Consider the following 22080-nt stretch of genomic DNA (forward strand, 5'->3'; position numbering starts at 1 on the left):
ACTGAGGCAGCTGCCTATGTAGGCAGTAAGACAGCAGGGCAGCTCCCTAGGTTTTCGAACACACCCCAAGATGATAAAACATGTAACAAGGATGCTTTCTTGATTTATTTCTTGTTGTTTTCAGCCCTGAGGTCCTTCTTTTTGTACATACTGTATATATTCAGAAGCATATTATATTTAACTAAATGAAATTGTATTTTTATTTTAAGCATTCTCTAGCAATTTACCAATTTACCCAATGTTTCACAATGCCTAATATTTTAACTTTGCTAAATATATATAGAAAGAAACTGTTTTAAAACCCTACTGATGTAGACCCTTGCTACTTAACATAAAAAGTCTGCCTGTGTTAAAACAATACAGATTTCGCAGCATATTTTTGGTGGGAAGCATCTTTCATGGCATGCTGTATGAGGATTTCCATTTCCTCCACTTTCTTGTGCTCAGACTTCATGTACTTAAACATCTGTTCTGATAAGGAGACTGTGCTGTCCTGCTGCACATCTCTCTCAGGGATCTCAAATTTTCCACAAACACCAATAAAAATCTCAAACTTCAGTATTTCAAACGAGTGTTTTTTCTTTCCTACAAATAAATGTATTTTCTTATACACTATATAGCCAAAGGTATGTGGACACCTTTTTTAATTGTTGAGCTCAGATGTTTCAGTCACAACTACTGCTAGCTGGATTATATAAGAGTCATTAACTCTAAATGGTAAAAACTTGGAACAGTGTTGAATTTTCCCTCAGAAGTGGCAAGCCCCTCTTGTCACTGGTGGAGGAATAAGGAGAGAGTGTACTGACCCTCCATACGTGCTAATACTCCTTGTAGGAATCCCATCTGGCCAATGTACATATGCCATCTTCTTTACAAAATTTACACATACCCGTACTTGTAATTACCAGTTTAGTTTTGCATGCTTTTAAAGTTATTTGTTTCCATCTGCTGTCTAAATCTAAATGGACATAAAATGATCATTTTATTGCATTTTAAATTTCTTTGTTACCCTTAAACTGAAAATAAGCTAGTAATGTGATAAGGTTGACTGGGTTAAAGGTGGCATAATTATTAAATATGAAAGATGTGTGTCAAAGCTCTTTCCAGTACTGAATCAAATCCAGTCTTTTCTAAAAATAATAAGTTAGGGTTTTTAATTGACTTTATAATACATTTCATTATTGTACTTGCTGTGTTATTTGTGTTTATATATATATATATATATATTCATTCATTTATTTATTGGGGGGGGGGGGGGGGACACGTGGCTCAGTGGGTAGCACTGTCGCCTCACAGCAAGAAGGTCCTGGGTTCGATCCCCAGATCAGAATCAGGCTTTATTGGCCAAGTATGCTCACACATACAAGGAATTTGTTTTTGGTTACACAAATGGAGCGGTCCGGGTCCTTTCTGTGTGAAGTTTGCAAGTTCTCCCCGTGTCTGCGTGGGTTTCCTCCAGGAGCTCCGGTTTCCTCCCACAGTACAAAGACGTGCAAGTTGAATTGGAGATACAAAATTGTCCATAACTGTGTTTGGCATTAAACTTGTGAACTGTTAAATCTTGTGTAACGAGTAACTACCGTTTCTGCCATGAATGTGTAAAACATGACGTTAAAATCCTAATAAATAAATAAATGTATTTCTTCGAAATTTTAATGACATCATATCCCTAATATCCAATCACAAAGCAGAATGAACGCGGACCCTAGTTTTGAGCTTTTGTTTTAATCAACCACAGCCAATAGCTGTTTAGGGCGGGACTAAACCGACTTAAATCAAAGCAAGCTAAGATACATAAATGGATCTATTCTTAGCACATCGGTGTTGCCAGATTGGTGCACTTTATTGCAAATTGGTTATTTATTCATTTACTTTTAAAATACAAACGTGTCCGCGGTTTGGTCATTAGAAATCCTTTAAGGTGAAGTTCGTTCTGGTTAGCAGTGCCATACGCTTACTTCAATTGGTCTGTCGGGACGGTAAGAATACAATCTGGCAACCCTGATGCTAACGGAGAGGTAAATAAAGCGGATGCTGGGATCAACACGACTGCAAGAAAAGCAGGTAACGGTGAAAGCGGAGACGCAGTTGTGGGCAATGAAAGTAAAGCAGGGAGCAGAAGCGGGCATCCCGGCTACTACTGAAGAGGAGCTGCGCAAAAAGCCTGTAATAACGCCGGAGGATGTTCTCGGCCTGCAGAGGATCACAGACAGTAAGTATTAACTGAGAATAGAAATCTGCTGGTGCTATCGCTCTGCAGTTAATAGTGGATTAGCATCGGGTTATCCTACTACAGATGAACCAGTGTTTTATTCAGCAGTTTTATATTCACCTGAGTGTTTATTTTAACATGAATGTCCGGTAAAAACAAGCGCTTTATAAAACAGACAGTTATACCGGATGTTGGATACTAACTTACGTCATAGCTGACCCAGACAAAGCGAGGCGACATAATAAAGGAATTTAAATATGAATTTGTTACTTCTGTTGAATACATCCATAGATATTTCTAATTCAGTATATCAATTCTAATCCTTTACTGTATTGCACTTTTTAATTGTTGCGTATAACGTAAAGATTATAAAACAGAGCACAATAGCTTGTGTTATTGTGACGTTCTTTAATTTGTTTGTTTGTTGATGCAATTATTGCGTCACTTATTAAATGAGTTTTTGTATTTTAAATATTTACATTATATTAGCTTTTTACTTGCATTGTATAATTACTTTTGTCTGTAAAATGTGAGGTTGAATTTCTATTATTATTTTATTATTATTATAATGACTAGATAGACAAACATGTTTAATTACAAAAAAGTTATATTTTACCTTTTATTTTTATGATTACTAGATAGATACAACTTAATTGATCCCCTATGATAATAATTATTATAAATAATTATAATAATAATAATAATAATAGAGTGGCACAGCAGTGCAGCTGGTAGAGTAGTTCAGTATAGCAACATGCATCGTGGGGACATGTGGTTGATCCTCGCCTGTGATTACTGTATGTGTGGAGTTTTCCAAGTTGTCTTTGTGTATATGTTTTTCCCAGGGTACTCCAATTTCACCTCTAAAAACATGCAGAAACTGGCCCGGATACTGTATATTGCCCTTTCAGCTAAATAAATCTGTTAAATAATGTATGAATCTGTTAAATAACTTTTAATTTATTCACAACTTGCTCATATATAAATGTTTAAATGATTATCCCAAATAAGATTGGTGCCACAATGCAAGTGTACTTTTAGAGCAATTCTCAAATCACCAGTGAACCATGTTTGGTTGTGTGAACTCCATGGAAAAAATGGTCTGAAGGGGAGTTGTTAAGGTGGTGCACTGGTGCTGTTCCCTTGAGAAATGTTATTAAATCTAAGTAGCAGTGACGGGAACCATCGTTTTTAACATATACCGATTTATAATTGACAGGCTGTTTAAAAGCTTTACATATATTTAACATATAGAGTATGGAAATGGCTTCATAATGTGGCCTATATGACAGAAATGTGCAGACTACATGATTAGTTACCTGTAAGAGGTCTTATAATATGCAATTAATGTTTAAAACACAAAGCCAGACTGTTCTTAAACATACTATTTTTAAAAATAATAATAATTCAGAAGAATGTGTTAAAATGGAGCTAAAATGGAAGACTGTCTCTACTAGTACTGGTGAAAATCAGCTAGAACACTATTTAATGGAAAGTGTGGTATTTGGGACCCATCAGCTATTCTCAGTTCTGTGTGTAGCTTGATGCACCTAGTTTTGGAAAATGTTTATGCTGGAAAAATACCTGTATGCTGTAATACACTGCTTATACTTTTCTTTTAATATTCCCATCCACAGTTTTACTCACCTATTGGTCATTTCCACACAATGGGTGCTTGCAGGTTGTGCACCAAGTTATGCACACTACATTCTGGAAAAAATCTTAACCCAGTGGTGACTGGTGCAGCAACATCAAGCAAAGCTAGTTGCTCGATCACACTGAAACTCAAGCACTTTCCTGTTTTGTGTCGCTGACTGGAAAACTGAGCAAAAACTCTCTGAGCACTAGGGCTTAAGCAGATTAATTAAATTAATCTGCTTGGTCTTTCGCTATTTATTCATTTACTCATAAATGGCCTTGTATGACCTTCAGTGTTGCTCTATTTTGGATGAACTATAATCAGGCTGTGAATTTGCTCTGTCACTGTAACCACAGAGTGTGACGAGGAACAAAGTGTATTCAGTCTTTCCTTCCTGTGCATCAAACCTGATTACATGTTCAGCCACATTACCATGCACAAGTGTTACTAGTCGCAGCAGAGCTAAACAATGTGATATGTATATCTAGAAAATGCACATGGTGCAAAGGTCCTGGCACAATTGAGCATTTATTAGTTAAATAGTTGAATTTCAGCAACATTACTGCTACAAAACAGGAAGCCAAACCAACAGCTGCTAACATGCTGCTCAACATACGCCTCTGCATCAGTGGTACCCTTATGCATATGCAAAATGTGGCTATATTTATCTCAGTAGCATAATGTATTCTAATGCAGGGCTTTTTGAGGGCTTGAAGGTTACACACATTCAACAATCTTCCCTGAATCTTTCTACAGTATTAGGTACAGTAGATGGTGAAAGACCTGATTGTTAGCTTTAAACGGATTGTCAAGTCTCTCACGAAGATTGGCACAAACTGGTGAGCTATAACTATCTTTGCTTATTTATTAGGATTTTAATGGCATGGTTAACACACACAGGTTACATTTGTGACAGGACAGTTAATCACTAGCTACACAAGATTCATCAGTTCAAACACAGTTATGGACAGTTTTGTATCTCCAATTCACCTCACTTGCATAGCTTTGGACTGTGGTAGGAAACCGAGGGGGATTGAGTGTGTTACAAGCATCAAATTCTAAATTGGTTTACGTTTACTTAATACAATAAAGTTGGTACGTCTTTGGTTTTTTTGTTAATTAAAAATATGTTAAAGAGAATTAACAAATTATATTTTTAATAAAATTATATGTTACTTTTAAAAAATTTTAAGGCAAAGAAATATGTTCTGCATACAATGAATACAGAAATAACGATGTGCATATAAGCATTTAAATTACAGTGAAATTGCATGTTCACATACTGTATTCATGACTTCCCACTGAACTTCACTGAATTTTCATGGTGAGTAATTCCCATCCACCACAAAAACACTCCGGCTGACATTTTCCTGCATTTGCTCCTGGCACTTGTTGCTGAGTGATTCATGAGCAGACTGAAACATGGAGTTTCTAATAAACAGTTACATGTCTTTACACAACCTAGCTGTCTATGACTAAACCCATCGATATGCAAATTACATATCATTTTCCACTTTGTAAATCAGACAGGACTTGAAATAAATGTGAATTCAGCGAATGATTATATAATTCTCCTTTCTGTCAGTGACTGAATCACCTGGAGTCTATAAAAAAAAGTAAAAGCTTTTGTTCGTAGTCTACATCACAGTGGAAAGCATGGTGGTAGAAAGGGTAGGGTTAATGCTGCATAACTGCTTGGGTTTGATCCTTGTCTCAGGGTACTGATGTATTCAACCACATTTTTTAAAATATGCCAATAGGTAGATTTGCTACCAGTAGGTGTAAGTAACTAAAAGTGTGTGATGCCTTGCAATATATTTCCCCACAATCCAGGTGTATAATGTCCACCTAAAATAGTAGGTAACATATGTAGAAACATATGACTTGTCACAGAGAGGTTTCATTAGTTATTTATGGTCAGAAAATCCCCCAACTTGTGATACTTGCCAAACAGCCATCACAATAAAGCACCTCATAATAGAATGCCCTAAATACTTTTAAGAAGGGCAACAACTACTTATACCAGGAACCATAGAAGAAATCCTTACACAAGAAAATACATGAACAGAAAGTAAAGAAACTATAAACAGACTGAAATATAATACCTAGAATACACAAATATGTGCTGAACATCCAAAATAAAATAAATAAATAATAAATGTATGGTCAGAGTTTTCTTGGTGTTTCTGTAAGGTCCAGAGCATGAAATACTGGGTAAAAGGCTGAAACACATCTAGGCAAGGTGCCACTTCATTACACTGTATCACTCGAGCGTTTACTTACTCACACCTTTACAGGTGGCAGGAAACCCCCTAACACTGTGGAAACATTATGTACCCGGAGTTCCACATTAGAAACACAGTAAATTAAATACAGACTATTTATATTAAATATGTGCATTTTTTTATTCAAAAGACCATTTCTATTCTAATCAAAGTGCTATACAGATTTATAAACCAACAGCATAAAATAGAAATAAAATAAGCTTTCATAGCCAGAAGATCCTTGCAGACAAGCAGGTCAGCAAGTAGTAATATGCATCAAAAGCACAGTTAAGTCCTCCAGTTCTATACACAATAATCAGCATCCAAAATGGAACTGATTTAGCAGGAGGTTAGTACAAGGCTGGAAGTTACACTTGACCTATTTAACACCTGCACACAAAGAACTCTGAGTCACAGTGTTCCAGACATGTACAGTCCAGTAATAGTTTTGCTTTGGCATTAAAGAGGCAATGTAACTTTCACCAAAAGCTTTAAGAAGCATTTAATCCAGATTGTACCTGAGGTGTTGTGCAAGCAGGACAACACAGGGTCACATGTGTTTCAATCCTGCCTTGGGGTTCTTTTAGCAACAGTAGTTCTGCATGATCACATGTTGCCTTTCATGTGTAGGCAGAACACGAAATCAACACTATCACATTTCAGAATGGCCATATGGTGCACAGGAGTACATTTGTGTGCTATAGACAATTGGGACAGTTTGACTCAACTTAATTAGTGACAATTTAAAAAAAAGTGCTGGTAAGTTTTTCTTCAAGTCAAGAAACAAAAAGCACACATTCCTAATGTAAATTTAAAAACTGTTCTAAAGCCACACTTTATCAAACTCTACTGTTGGCCAAACCTGGTGCTTGTTTACCTGGTGGCAGTAAAACCAGGCTCTTACCCTGGTTTGGTGTTACAAGGTATGTTGCTAGGTGACCATATAAGAGGAAATAAAGTGTGGTTGCTGTCAGCTTCTGAAAGTAAATCAGATCTACACTAATGCTTTTTAAATACACAGGAATTACCACAGATATGTCATGTATGTTAAATCATTTGTATGGTGAGTGTTTTCAGTGGTGCATAAGTGATGAGTAATGAGAAAAATGCTATTTAATAGGGCTGGGTAATGTAAGATATACTGTAAATATTGTCTAATTACAGAATGAAGTGGTTCCACTATTTATACTGTCATAAATAATAATAATAAATAAAACACTGCTGCGTTTCTTTAATTAACTGAACTGTTTGTATGTAAATAATACATTTATTTAAAATGGTAGCAACTGTTTTAGGCCATTGTTTTGGGTTGTTTTTAATAAAGTCTAATAAAGTCTTGGTTACAGTTCTATAGAATTAAGCATATGTGAGTAGCACATTTTTACAAGTAACATCTACAAGCTAAGTGTAGCAACCCAGTTATTTACTTCACAAATTCTGAGAAAATAAATCATTCTATCTTTTGAGGCTTTTAATTTGGGCCTCAGTGAAGAGCCGTAGTTACCATAGAAACAGTGTCATGTGCATAACGGTTGCCATGGATATTGATGATGGCTGGGTACACAAGTGTGTGATAAGAACCAGGGCAAGTGCAGACAAGTGCTTTGTATACTCAGTTAAACAGGTAAGTGTAAGTAAAAGAAAATGTGTTTATTTCACACTTAAGGATCTATCATAACTGAACTGTTTTATGGTATAGCATTGTAGCATCATGCTATTGCGTTTAAATATAGCCATATAAGCTCTGGGGTACTTTGTCATACATTGTCATTTCACCACAATCCACCACTGTATCACAAACTACAACCTGAATGTGTCACGCAAATAAAAAGCCATACATATATTTATTTATTTATTTATTAGGATTTTAACGTCATGTTTTACACACTTTGGTTACAGTGATGACAGTACAGGTAGTTACTGGTTACACAAGATTCATCAGTTCAAGTCTTTTAATGTCAAACACAGTCATGGACAATTTTGTATTTCCAGTTCACCTCACTTGCATGTCTTTGGACTGTGGGAGGAAACTGGAGCTCTGTGTGTTCAGGTCACTCGGGCGGTAGTAAACGTAGCCATAAAATAATACAAAATTATACAGTGTTTGTTTCACTCTTACACTGTTATTTGTGCCCAAATGAAAAACCTGTACACACAATCAGATTTGAATCTCCCTACTATCCGACAATCTGTCCATGTTCTGGTAAAAGAATGTAAGCCTCTTAGGTGTAATCCAGCCTAAGGTAAGACTCACAGGAACAAACTTTACAGGGAGTCCTGTAAAAATCAACCACCTCCGCCTGGCTGGTTCAATGTAATCTATTTCATTTTGCATACTGATTCATACTTTCACTTCATATTAGTTTTGAGTTCATTTAACTTTGTTCAGGGTTGTTGTCTTGTTAAAACATCCAGATTTGATTACACCCTCCTTGAAGGTGTAGAAGACCATAATGGTTCCCCTCTGATATACAGCGTTTTGTATCTTAGGTGTTAAACTAAAGTAACACGGATTATGTCTGGATTTACATTAATGACCAGTAAATATATTAATATAGTATATTTTTCTGTTCCTGTTCACAGATTATCTGTGTAATCCAGAGGACAATGTGCACAAGATCGAGTTCACCAGGTTCAAGATCCGAGATATGGAATCGGGAACGGTTCTTTTTGAGATCACTAAACCTCCTTCTTTAGGTGAGTCCTCAGCGTGACCCCCATCACCCCAGGTCACCTTAATTTAGTTCTTCAGTCTACCAGCAGTGCAATAATAGACTTTGTGATATTTCGGCTCTGCTTTCTTTTCAGAGCCTCGGTTTTCAGTTAGATACAGTGTATTGTAAGAGCTCTGCCCAAACACAGGCTGTAATGACACTCCTTTTGTGCCACACAGAAAGTGCAGATGACAGAAAGGACCTTGACCCTGGTGCTGGCCGATTTGTGCGGTACCAGTTTACTCCAGCTTTTCTGCGGCTACGGCAGGTCGGAGCCACGTAAGTACTGGGAAAATTAGTAATTAATCACAGAGCAATGGCTCTAAGTGACCCTATTATAAGCCCACTGTGTGTTGGACATGGTACCAGATGTCAGTAATAGACAAATTGTTAACAGGTGAATAAAATTAATTATAGGAAAAATATGATTTTCTTTTGACTTTGGGACAACAGTGTGGGGAAAGCCTTTTCCTGTTCCAGCATGAATGTAGCCCTGTGCACAAAACAAGGTCCATAAAGACGTCTGCATTTAAGAAACTAAAGTGGCCTCCACCCATTGAACACCTTTGGGATGAGTTAGAAAAATGAGTACATGCCTTACAGTCCAACATAACTGCCCAACTTTAAAAACACTCCATTGTTTAAATAGGCACAAATGTAAAAGGCTTTTCCAGAAGAATGAAGGCTGTTATGGTTGCAAAAGGGAGGCGGGCATATACCGTTCTTACCCCTTCACCTACTCACACCCAGACAGAATTTAAAGCAGTCAATTTACATTCTGCATATTTTTGTAAGGTGGAAGGAAACTCATATGGACACAGGAAGAACAAGCCAAACCCTTCACAGACAGTGAGCAGAGGCGAGTATCAAACCCAGGTCCTCAGGATCCATGTTGCTGTGCGGCACCCACCCTACCAGCTGTGCTTCTGCATGGCTTAAGCAAAAGAAACAAAAGTACTTGAAAGCATTTATGGTTACAGCTGCACTTACTGTGTGTCCTACCACTGCAGGGTGGAGTTTGCTGTAGGTGACGTTCCAATCAACAACTTTCGCATGATCGAGCGGCACTACTTCCACGGAAAGTTGCTGAAGAGCTTTGACTTCGAGTTTGGGTTTTGCATCCCCAGCAGTAAGAACACCTGTGAGCACATCTATGAATTTCCTCCACTCTCTGAGGAACTCAGTAAGTGCCCTTTTACCTCCTAGAATTTAAAAAATTTTTTTTTTTACTATTTTATCCTACACTGTGTTAGAACAGACTCTGTGAGATCAACCCTATCATACAAACAAAGAGCTCAATACCCCAAAAACAATGGGAACACATTGTCTACACAAGATGCCGCATAGGACACACCAAATTGACCCATACCTACCTGCTAAAAGGAGACCAGGCCCCCACTTGCCCCCATTTTTACCATACAAACAACTACAAGAAAATCTTCACCTTAGTCCCCCTCCCCCGACACACAAATACTCTTAACACTATACCCACAAGTAAAAAGAGCAAATCAACCCCCTACTTTGATGTTTAAAGACTGAATCTACTATCCAGCCATGATAATAGCCATGGCGTTAAGAATGAAACAAACAAACATTATGTGTGAGAGTCTGTACTGCTAACTATTAAGGTTGCACTTCTTGCATCTAGAAATCCAACTCGGACTAATACATTATTTTGCATGATATTACAGGCAGCAATTTAATTATTTGCCTTTTCTTTAATTTTGCACTGTCCCACTTTGCATATACTCAGTTCCCCTGTGGCCAGTTGAAGAGGCTTGGAGTAAATTCTTACTAAAAGTTTTACCATGTATAGAAGATAAAACTAGTCCCCCTGTATTCCTACTCTGGTGACCAGACAAAGTGATTTCCTATTCATCTTTTTTTTTTCCAACACAGCCTTTCCTCCTAATCAAGCCATAATCGATTCCCATATTGTAACTTCCTCTGCCAGTGCACCACCCCTGTCCTGACCGAGGAGGGCCTCAGACTATTAAGCACCCCCTTTGAGCTGCTTCTTTTTATCAGCCAAAGGCAGAGTGTCAGGGAGAACCACATTGAGTATGGACAGTCACACACTGCTGTCTGTGAATCATCCACCCCTCACGCAGATGCTTTAATTTTAGTTAATTGTAATGTAAGATGTACAGCACAGCTGAGATTTGAACTCGAGACCTAGACATCTCAGCAGTGGCGGGCTAGCGCATTAGACCTCTGTGCCACCTGAGTGCCAGCATATTTATTCTTAATAGTTTTATAACTATGTATTTATTTATTGCTTCAATAGGTTAATAATATACAAAATGGCAAGTAAAATAATACAAAGCAAAGTATTCTGGGTTAAAAAAGTACTCACTCTAGCACTGCCTGATTGAGGGGTGGATGATTTATGGGCAGCAGTGCAGGACTGTCCGCATGTCTGTTAGACTCCACCTGTGGCAGGTGACTCCATGTGTGTTGGATAGGGCACGTAATAGTCGTCTCCCCTCTGTTTTTATTTCTTTGTACTGCAGTTGTATAGTGTATGATTACCAGGCTGTGTCTACATTTTTAAAGCTGGGTTATCAATTGTTTTTTTTATATTGCAGTCAACGAGATGATCCGACACCCATATGAGACTCAGTCGGACAGCTTCTACTTTGTAGACAACAAGCTGGTGATGCACAACAAGGCTGATTACTCCTACAGCGGTGGTGCATAGGAGCATTCTTAAAAATAAGGACAGATGCACCACAGCATTAACCCTGACCGAGACTAAACTAATCCAGTCTGAAAATGGTTGTTTGGCAAAAAAAACAAAAAAAAAACACTCTGAGCTCAGGATATGTGTGTATGGATGAAATAAAGTGTGTGTGTGTGTGTGTGTGTGTGTGTGTGTGTGCGCGTGTGCGCATGCCAGACCAAAAGTCAAAAAAGACAATTCTACACTGTAGTCACCCTACTGAGTCCACATAATGGTAATACTAGTGTAGTAAAATACATTATTGATAATTGCCTACAGTAGTGTGTTTCTGCATGTATGTGAGTGACTAGGTGCCTGCAGATGTGTAGCTGGCATGACAGTGAAAAGTATGTTGTGTTTTCTAAAGTCTTTTTTATATGGTAAGTTCATTCTCATAATGTGATGCCACTTGGTAAATACACACTAAATGACCAATAGTATGTGGGGCCCTGGTAGACTATTTTAGCCACACCAGTTACTAACAGATACATAATGCCAGCCTTGTAATCTTAATAGACAAACATCAGCAGTAAAATGGATCACACTGAAGAGCTTAGTGACTTTCATCATGTTATAGAACGCAACCTGTTCAGCATGCAAGCTAGAGTACACACACACACGTAAGATTATGTAATTTGCAAAGCACCAGCCAAATAGGTGTAAAGTGCACCACTATTGGACTGTGGTGCAATGGAAATGAGTTCTTTGTAATAATAAATCTAGCTTCATTAACTGGCAGCCTGATCGTTTTAACTGGGGTTCCAGTGAGTGTGCTTCCAACCATTGTGAAGAGTTTGATGTGGATGAACTTCACTGACCAGCACGGAACTTTGACGTCTACACCATAACACATTCAGAATAAACTGAAACCCCAAAGGCGAGCCAGCTCTTATTACCCAACATCAGCGTCCAAGCTTACTACTGCTCGTGGCCGAAAGGAAATAGTTCCTTGCAGTCTTGTCAAATGATAGAAAGCTTTTAGAGCATTAAATGGAAGGGGGCAAATCCATGTTAATCCCAGTGATTTAGGATTATGTTCAACAAGCACGTGTGGATGTGATGTATGGGTGTCCACATAGATTTGGTCATGTTGAGTATATTTTGAAACTGCAATCTAACTTAACCTTAAACAAAATAAGGCCATTATTATTATTAATGTTAATCTTCCAGTGTCTGCGTGTGAAATTAAATTACTTAAATTGAAAAGGGCACGTAAACTCTATGTGCGGATTATTAACAAGGGATTCATACATTTTAATTTAATTTGTACATGATTTAATCTATTTTGGACTGCTGAAGTGTGACTATTTATACTTGTAAAAACATTGTCTTATATTTTCATAGCTGTGCTGGTAAAATGTCTTAGAGAGAGATCTATATCAAATGTTCAGTAGTTTATACATCATTGTGATTGTGTATTGTCAAATCCAGTCTATATTCTATGAATGAAGTAAATGTTTTCTTTATTAAATGTTGCATAATTCTATGAGCACTTGTAATGTTATGAAGGAAAAGTGCAGACTGCCCACATTTAATTTATATATTTTAAATAAAATGGTTTACATGTTAGGGAATCATGTTTTTAAAGAGTCCTGCAGTGATCTCTCAGGGCAGATATGTTCACAAGTCAAAAAATATTAGTCCAAGTCGTCACAAGTCTTTGGGCTAGAGTCCAAGTCAAGAGTCAAGTCAGGAGTCATAAGGGACAAGTTACAAAAAGTCTGTATGCGACTTAAATGCTTAACTCGAGTGCCCATCCCTGTCTCATGGGTAACTGTTTAAAGAAAACCCACATATTCATAAAATGTAACATATTGGTAAACAATAACTTTTCAAAATTCCATTATTTTTGCACATTTCAAATTTCCAGCAACGCATGACCTTTGATCAGGGGTGTCCAGAAATGTCCAAACTTTCAAAAGTATGTGTAGAAATATTTAATTAATTTGGTCGACAGAAATAAAGGCTTTATGTGAATGTTTGGCTCCATCTGGTGGTATTAAATGCAACTGAATGTTCTACATAAAATAAATACTGAAGACTTAGATTTGCAGAAAACCAGTTTCATTATGGCACTGGTTGATCTATGGACCAGTTATTTTAAAAACACATTGACCCTTAATGCATTTTAAAAAATGCTGCCAAAGAGGTTGTCTTATTTGGTCAGTGACAAATGAAAATTTTAGGAATCCACCTTAAACATACTTGACCTATTATCAGTGTCACAAAGTTCATCGCAGCTTCTTCAAAATTGTAAAATTTATTTGTGCAGCTACTTGCCAGCTCTAGATATTTAAATTAGCTGAGTTAAAGTATTAGTAAATGTGGGTGAAGCCCTAGCAGGTTTATGCATGTCACAACAGGAGATTCCTATCAGCTGGTCCTGTGGCAGCACTTTTTAAATGCACTTTTCTCTTTGACAGATTCTTGGTTTAATGTTAAATCAGAAATTCCAAGAGATTTTTGAGGCCTTTTACCACAGTATATTCATTTTAGCCTGAAAAACCAGGATTTCCCAGCTGATAATAACCATCAGCTCTGTTATAAGTTCTAAATGTTTTTGAATAAAGGTATAAATGTCCACTTAAAGCTGAAAAAACAGTACTAATGATAAATAATTAATTGTTATTACTGGCTCCACATATTAGGGATTTCAAACAACTTTCACAGACTTTCACCCAAGGTAATTTATTCTTATTTGAACACCATAAATTAACTGAGTACAATTAACGGTAACATAAATACTAAGCCTTTTGCAGTATGAATTCTGGAGAAGAAAAGTGCTTTTAAGCTCAAGCTCATGAATTACTATCCACATACTACCACAATATTAATATATCAATATAATATAATTTATATATATATATATATATATATATATATATATACACTATACTATATACTATATATAGTATAGTACATGGTAGTGTATATAAAAATATATACTTTAAGACTAAAGACCAAAGGAGTGTACTCTGTCAAGGACGTTTCACCACAGTCACCTGACCTAAACCCCATCATCACAGGGGCAGTTGAAAACACAGAAAACCAATCATTCATTAATATGACAATATGTTCTTTGAAATATTGTGTAAAAATCATGCTGTGATAACATGATCAGAATCAGGTCATGAATTATCAGATTTTGCACAAACTTGTGCAAATATATTTTGTAAACACAGCAAAAGAGGAAACATATTAAATACTTTTTAAGAATTTTACTTTTTACTTGAGTTAAATTGATTATATATTATGAATTAAAAAACACTGTATTAAATTTAAGAATTATTTTAGCCAGTGACCTTAAACTTTTGGCTTTCACGTATATGTTCATGGTTAATTTATGTAGTAAATACACACCATCCCTGACATTTCCATGCTTTTTAATGTAGTATAAAAACATTACAGAGCTTAACAATGGCACTTGAAGTAAGCATCATGGTAAAGATTTTGAGTTAGACCTTTTTATATTAAACAATACATCAGCCTTATAGATTTAGTACAAAATTAAAAACACAAATGTTGGAAATGAAATATGGCCTAGTTTTTTGTCAAGTGGTACATTTTGTGTACATTTAAGTTTAAAATATCCTCCTTTATTGACACCAGCCTTTTTCATAGCAGGGGTATGGGAGTGGATATTGGGGCAGAATAGAGACTCGCTATGCTTTCTGCACTGCTGAATCCACTGGGGCAAAGTCCAGTGATGTATAGCTCAGAAAGATTATCATGCCCAGCTGTTTCTATGTCCCCACTACCTGAACCACTAGAGCTTCTTCCACAATCTCCAGCATGGTTGGGGCTGAGCTGGTCAGGGGTGGCTGGTGTGTCAATGACTGTCAGTGAGTCCGGAGCCAGGCTGTCATCCCTCAGCTCCTCCCACAAGTGACCTGCCAAAAGGGAAATGACACAATCCTGTTGTCAGAACATCCAGTAGTTCTGTAAGATACATAAGACCACTGCCTCATTTAAACTCAATAAGATCTAAACTGATCAGCTTTAATCAGTCTTATATTGTGTAGGCCTCCATTGATCAGACTTTTTTGTCCAGCATATCCCACAGGTGCTTGATTGGATTGAGATCTGGAGAATCTGGAGAACAAGTCAACCCTGACCTCTTTGTCATGTTCCTCAAACCAATACTAGTCAATGTTTGCAGTGTGGAAGGGCATAATATCCTGCTGAAGGAGACATTAGGGAATACTGCTGCTATTACTTGGTCTGCAACTATTTTTAGGTAGGTGGTAAATGCCAGGACCCAAGATTTCCCTGCAGAACATTGCTTGTAGGATCACACTGCCTCTGCTGACCCACCTTTTTCTCATAGTGCATCCTCATGCCACCCTGATGGGTACGCAAGGCACATGCACCTGGTCATTTACATGATGTAAACTTGTTTTTGCATTGCTCTATGGTCCAATTCTGATGCTCACATGCCCATTGTAGACACCTTTGGCAATAAACAGGGGTCAGCATGGGCACTCTGTGGACTTTATCACAGTAGCATGAATGTTTCACTTGCAATGCCTTTTGGGGGCTTGAAGGTCACACACATTTAACAGTGGTTTTTGACCTTACCCTACACAGACTGAGATATCTCTGGATTTCCTGAATCTTCTCACAATATTAAGTATGGTAGAAGGTGAAAGACCTAAATCAGTTGTAATTTTGCATTCAGAAAAGTTGTTTTGAACTGATTGACAATTGTCTTATAAAGTCACAAAGAGGTAACTACATAACATAGTGGTTTACTGTCCAACTGCAAATGCCATTCAAATAAAAGTACCATAGCAGCAACAGTATGATCAGGGACAGTATTTACGTTTGTAAGGTTTGTCTGTTGTGCAACGCTCTTACCATGGAGCTGCAAGTCAGTCAGACTTGGATTGAGTGTATCTATGTCATTGCTTAGCTCTCCCTCCATTAACAGCTCCTGCATGCTTGTTGCAGCATTATGGCTGGACTGCAGAGTAGCACTGTAACTGGGTGGTGTGTGTGCAAGTAAGGGCGAGTCAAGGCTGCCAGTTCTGTGCGGCAGCCGTGTGCTGGGCTGCTGATGTGGGATAGGGGAGTACAAGGACAAGGTCTGAGAATTTGAGGGTAGGTATTGGACTTGCTGAGGAGTAGCCTGTGAGGGCATGCTGTAATAACTGTAGTGAGGTCGTCTGAGCGGAGTACTGGAGGTGTATGGCGGCAGCAAGCTGGCTCTTGGGAGTGTTGAATAAGTGTGGTTGTTGAGGTGGGAAGAGAGGGATTTAAGTTTTTCCGGTCTCTCGCCCAGAAGATGATCTAGCAACTCTAAGTAAGACAGAGTAAGACACAAGTGGTAATTGAGTTTAATCTCTTTAATATAACACATTTAAAATACCAAGAACTCTGCCACCACCTCTTCAACTAAGCCATCTTACTTTTTGGAGGGTACTAATTTTTTCAGGTTAAAGAGCCTTGAGACTGGCTGGTGTCACTTTGACTAATAGAAAAGACATGAATGCCATTCCTACCAACTAGACAGCAGTGTAAAAAAAATACCATCTTTGGGCTCCTGGCCTTAGAGGCCTATGACATTGTCAGAGCTTAAATTCATGATCTTTTACAGACCGAGTTAATGCTACTTTGTTAGTATAGGCACTGTCACATAGGATCTTATAGACATCCAGGTCTAGACATCTACTAATCTTCTACTTCTACTGGCCTTGAAAGAAATTACTCACACAGGGGGACCCATCCTCAACTAGGCAACCCCAAATATTAAAATAAGCTTGTGTCGTGGTACCTGGTCTGGCCATACTCCTGCGCACTGTGATAGGGTCTTTCCTCCTCCACTTCTGCAGCTCTTCCTGCATCTTCTCCACCTTAGCTGGATTAAGGGACCACAGGCAGCCCTTCCGTGAGGCATTTCCATTCTTGTTCTCTACTTTTTCAAAGCACTTGTTCAAGGAAAGGTTGTGGCGGACAGAATTCTTCCATCCATCAGGTGCTGTCTGATCAAACAACAATACAATCTGAGTTTTAAAACATATACAGTGCTGTAATAAATATTTCTATTTTTGCATATTTGCCACACATTATTTACTGTGCCAAACTAATTCAATTAATAATAAAAGTAATATATATTACTTAGTCGTTTCAGGTCAGATTCTATTCATCATCCTGAGATAATACATCAGGAATTTTACCTTTGCTTAAACATGGAATTGCTCCTCCACACGAAGACTATTTGAGATTAATGCCTAGCAACTCTGCAGCAACAAACAACAACTATAATTACCCAGTTAAATACAGCTTTTAATTAATGATCCAACATTTAAATACCCAAACATTACATTCATATGTGCTTAACTCATATGTGCATTTATCCTCATTTTTTAAATCATCATCAATTCATCCACAGGACCACTTGTTTGCCACTAATGCTGGCCATCTAGTAACTTAAGGGCAGGAGCAGGATCTATTCAGGTAGTTTTCTCCTGACATCTACCAAACCCAGATTAAGCCATTAGACTGCATGGTTGTGAAGCAAGATGTATTACTTTCAAAAGTTGTTTTTCCAACAGTGTTGTGCTTTATTCATCTCCACCCAGTTTCTTTTAATTGAACATGGTAATTAATTCAGCCATGGAACCCCAACCCTTTAATGTCCTGACAAATGATAACAGTAACAGAAATGACTTTTGCAATGGAGAACATCACTAAATAATTCCATTTTTGTGTGAGTTTAAATTTGTGGTTGATCTGTTGTTTCTCTTCAATGATTCTACTTCACAACAGCAAGGTTGCAGTGGGTCCAATTCACTGGGGGAAAGGTATGAAACACCCTGGACAGGTCGCCAGTCCATCAAATGGCAAACACACTCACACACACATTCACACACCTAGGGCAATTTTGTATCTTCTGTTAACCTGACTGCGTGTCTTTAGACTGTGGAAGGAAACCGGAGCACCCAGAGGAAAAACAGACACAGAGAGAGCATGCAAACTCCACACAGAAGGGACCTAGACCGCTTCACCTGGGAATCAAACCAAGGACTTTCTTGCTGTGCTGCACACTGAGCCACCGTACAGTGCAGTACAATAACATTATTGATCTCTGTACTGAAATGCAAATAAATTTTGATGTGTATTTGGAAGGTAACCAAAACAGTGCCGTGCAATAAATCCCTTTGTTGGTTAAGCCTGCCTGAAGTCAGCAGGTGAAGGCACTCCGATCAAGCTATAACGGGCATAGCCTGTGGCAGCTCCAACACAGAACTATGTGTTCGTGATTCTCCATCACTGATCATGTCTGGAACTTTGCCAAAATAATGTTCCTAAGAGCAGTGGAAAGATGTTCCATCCTGTATCATTGAGTGTATCTTTAAGAAATATCCTTCTTTTCATGGGGATTAATGCAAACATGCATCCTCAACCAAAACACTAAACCAAACAAATCTGTTGACAATAGTGAAAAGAGTCACCACGGGAGTAGGAATTTAGTTAAGACCTATTGAAGTACCTTAAAGTAAGGAAAATGCTCTGTCATGAAGCTGTAGATCTCACTGACGGGCAGGCTGCCAGTTCTGCTATTCCTTAAAGCCATGAAAATGAGAATGCTATAGAATTTAAAAGAAAGAAAAACATTTTAAACAACTCATCAGTCAATGATTCATATTGAATGTTTTTTACACAATTTAAACAACATGGGCAATTAAATTCTGTAAGCCACAAGAACAAACCTCAGGAACTATAGGGACATTAGGACCTAATTCTGTATCTGAACTTTACCCCAGGCTGATTGTGCTCTGATTGCAATGATGTGTAGTATATTAGAAACCATACAACTCCTGAACTCCATGAAAATTCAGATTCTAGAACTATTTGGGTGGGGTGGCCAGGAATAGCCAAGGCAATTGCAATCGCACATGATTTAATCAACACCACAAAAGTATTTGATTTTAAAAAGTATTTAAATCAGGGGAGATTCCAGAACTATTAAGATGGAGGAATTGTCCTTTTTATATTATGCAATTATTTGTATATGTCCTTTTTATATTCTTTTATCTTAGATTTAGATTATTCAATAAGCAAAAGGTAGGAAACATGCTGGATAGGTTGCCACACGGACACAGAAAGACCATGCAAACTCCACAGTGAAAGGACCCTGGCTGACGAGGTGACAGTGCTACACTGTTACTTTTAATAGCAAAACATCTAAATGTTTTTGCCGCAAAATTTAAATAATGAAAACAGAACTGATTGGGCCACTATTGTGGGTGGTAATGGTACAGAATAGGGAATGAAACAAACTTCTTTATTTTCAGAAATAATGTTTTAATCACAACAATTAACAGTTTTTCTGGCTATAGCTGGCAGACACCTACTGGCAATAGAAACTAAAAACTAAACACACCTACTACTACCACTAAGAAGTATGGCTTAAAACTATGAGATTCGGGCTCCAGTGCATCTTACTAAAGATATATGCCTTTTAAAATAAAAAAAAGCAAATAATGTGTTCAAAAAGCAAGAAAGGTTTAATATTGGTTTCTTAAAAAGTAATAAGTGTTCTATATACATGACATATTTTATCTTTTAATGTCTGCCCTATACAAAAACTATTAAGCTCAAAAGTTGTAAGCCGAGGGCTTTTTGAGCTTTTTGAGTTTATTACACACCTGCCTGCCTCAGAGTGATATGTCAAGGACAGGTATGTTTTTTTGTTTTCTTAATATAAGTTTAAGAAGATAGGAGGTTCATATGTGTACCTATAGGAGTAGATGGGTTTGGGATAGGGTGGCTGGACTGAAGTATCCTGATTGGTTTGTGAGGAAATGTTTTGGTAAGAATATCGTGAACTGCTTTCTAGTCCTCCAAACAGGTATTCACCTGAAAACTAAAATAAAACACACACATTTTGATTGTTAAAAGAAAAATGACATTTAAAGCTATTGCAATACGAATGACAGTTCTTACAAACTCTATAAAAGAGGTAAAATAAAGGATGCATTGTAATGTCTGCAAATAATTTTGATTAATGAATGAATTCAAAACTGTTTGCCCAGCTTTTCTACAATAAAAACTGCACTTTTTTAAAGTACATGGTACGTATGTTGAACCCCTATTTGTATACTGTCAGTAAGAATCTGTAACATCCTGCCGGTGTTTTGATTGCTAGTATGACTTCCAAGATATTCCTCTGCACTATCACACAAGGATTTTCTTGTTGACACATGTTAAACTTTAGCTGTGGGACTAATATTGACTTAACATAGTAAATAAAAATGCACTAGAAAAACACAAAGCTGAATGTGTTTATCATTCTCTAGTGCATGATAAAATATTTATGACCATAAAGGCATTTGCAAAGCCGTGCATGTGCACACAGTTTACCTGTTGCTGCAGGGGACTGAGGGTGTCGTATGTACTGTGGGTAGACATTGAATAACTGGGTGGTTCTTCTGGCCCGTTTTGCAGTTCAGCAGTGCCCTCCTCCACTTTCTGTAAGATCATTAGGAGGTAATTATAGGTAGGTAATGTTTATATAATTTTACAGTGGGAAGTTATCCAAAATCACATCTGCCTTTATAACATTCTTGATTTTATAATAATTCTTAGCCTTGATTATTCAACTGCACTGGCAAGAAACACGGATTATTAAAGACTAATAAACAAATATGTTATATATAAAGTATGTTATACTGTATATTTAGTCACTACATTATATGTAAAGATTACTTTAGAATGTTTTGGATTATTTTTTTCATGAACACTTCATCCTGATTAGGGTTGCAAAGGGTCTGGTCCAACCAGAGTCATTGAGCACAAGTCATTAACACACCCTAGGCAGGGCATGTCTGTGTAGATGCCCAGATGTAAATGTTGCAAAAAATAACATAAATGTATCTGGTTTTAAATAAAATATGTTGCCATTGGTTGGGAAACATATATTTAACTCCAATGCTGTAAAAAGCTAATTATTTCCTTACTGTAGATGTCTCAAAGCTATAATTACCAACAATGGCTTTGTAACTAAGTACTAATGTTACTAAATGTAACATATTACTTTGAAGATTATAAAAAGATTAGTGTGTGACTAAATCTATGGAGAGGAATTAGTACCAAATTAAAATGCAATAATTACAGTGAAAAAATCTGAAATACAATACACACATCATTGATTTTCTACATTGACATGCAGAATATGTACCCAAATAAAAATAATAAAAGATATGTATTGCAGATAATACACTGTGTACTTTGTTCACATTTATACATCTGGGCGTTAACAAGTGCACTGCTGTCTCATGTTTTTGCAAGTTTGCACATCAGTGGAACATGCAAACAAAACCTGCATGTAATATATTTTTTTATTTTTACTTGATTTAGCCAAACAGCAATTACAGCTGATGGTTTTTTTTTTTTCATAATAATTCACTTACCATGAACACAGTTGGTTGTAGGGTAGTGCTGAGTGGAGTCCAGGAATTCTGCTCTGCCAGATCTGTAATGACAGTGGTATCTGGGCTGAGAGATTCAGACAACGCACACTCCAT

General features: G+C 37.3%; 2 protein-coding genes across 4 annotated transcripts; one reads left to right on the forward strand and one right to left on the reverse strand.

Annotated features, from left to right (window-relative positions):
• Nucleotides 1-1900: 1900 nt before the first annotated feature.
• On the forward strand, nt 1901-11820 carry unc119a (unc-119 homolog a (C. elegans)). 3 transcript variants are annotated; one of them, XM_063016955.1, is made up of 5 exons: nt 1901-2212; nt 8699-8812; nt 9009-9108; nt 9840-10012; nt 11418-11820. In XM_063016955.1, exons 1-5 carry the CDS (start codon nt 2032-2034, stop codon nt 11528-11530), a joined length of 681 nt encoding a protein of 226 aa, XP_062873025.1. In that variant the 5' UTR covers nt 1901-2031; the 3' UTR covers nt 11531-11820. The 3 variants fall into 3 exon arrangements, with proteins under 3 accessions (XP_062873025.1, XP_062873026.1, XP_062873027.1); XM_063016956.1 differs by lacking the exon at nt 1901-2212 and adding an exon at nt 7162-7178; XM_063016957.1 differs by lacking the exon at nt 1901-2212 and adding an exon at nt 7655-7739.
• A 3277-nt stretch (nt 11821-15097) lies between these two features.
• Nucleotides 15098-22080, reverse strand: foxn1 (forkhead box N1). The gene is made up of 7 exons (XM_063017351.1): nt 21967-22080; nt 20918-21025; nt 20293-20420; nt 19044-19140; nt 17325-17532; nt 16409-16849; nt 15098-15441 (listed from the first exon to the last, which is right to left on the reverse strand). Exons 1-7 carry the CDS (start codon nt 22078-22080, stop codon nt 15167-15169), a joined length of 1371 nt encoding a protein of 456 aa, XP_062873421.1. The 3' UTR covers nt 15098-15166.

The sequence above is a fragment of the Trichomycterus rosablanca genome, chromosome 20 (assembly GCF_030014385.1).
Source record: "Trichomycterus rosablanca isolate fTriRos1 chromosome 20, fTriRos1.hap1, whole genome shotgun sequence".
In the NCBI taxonomy this organism is placed as follows: domain Eukaryota; kingdom Metazoa; phylum Chordata; class Actinopteri; order Siluriformes; family Trichomycteridae; genus Trichomycterus; species Trichomycterus rosablanca.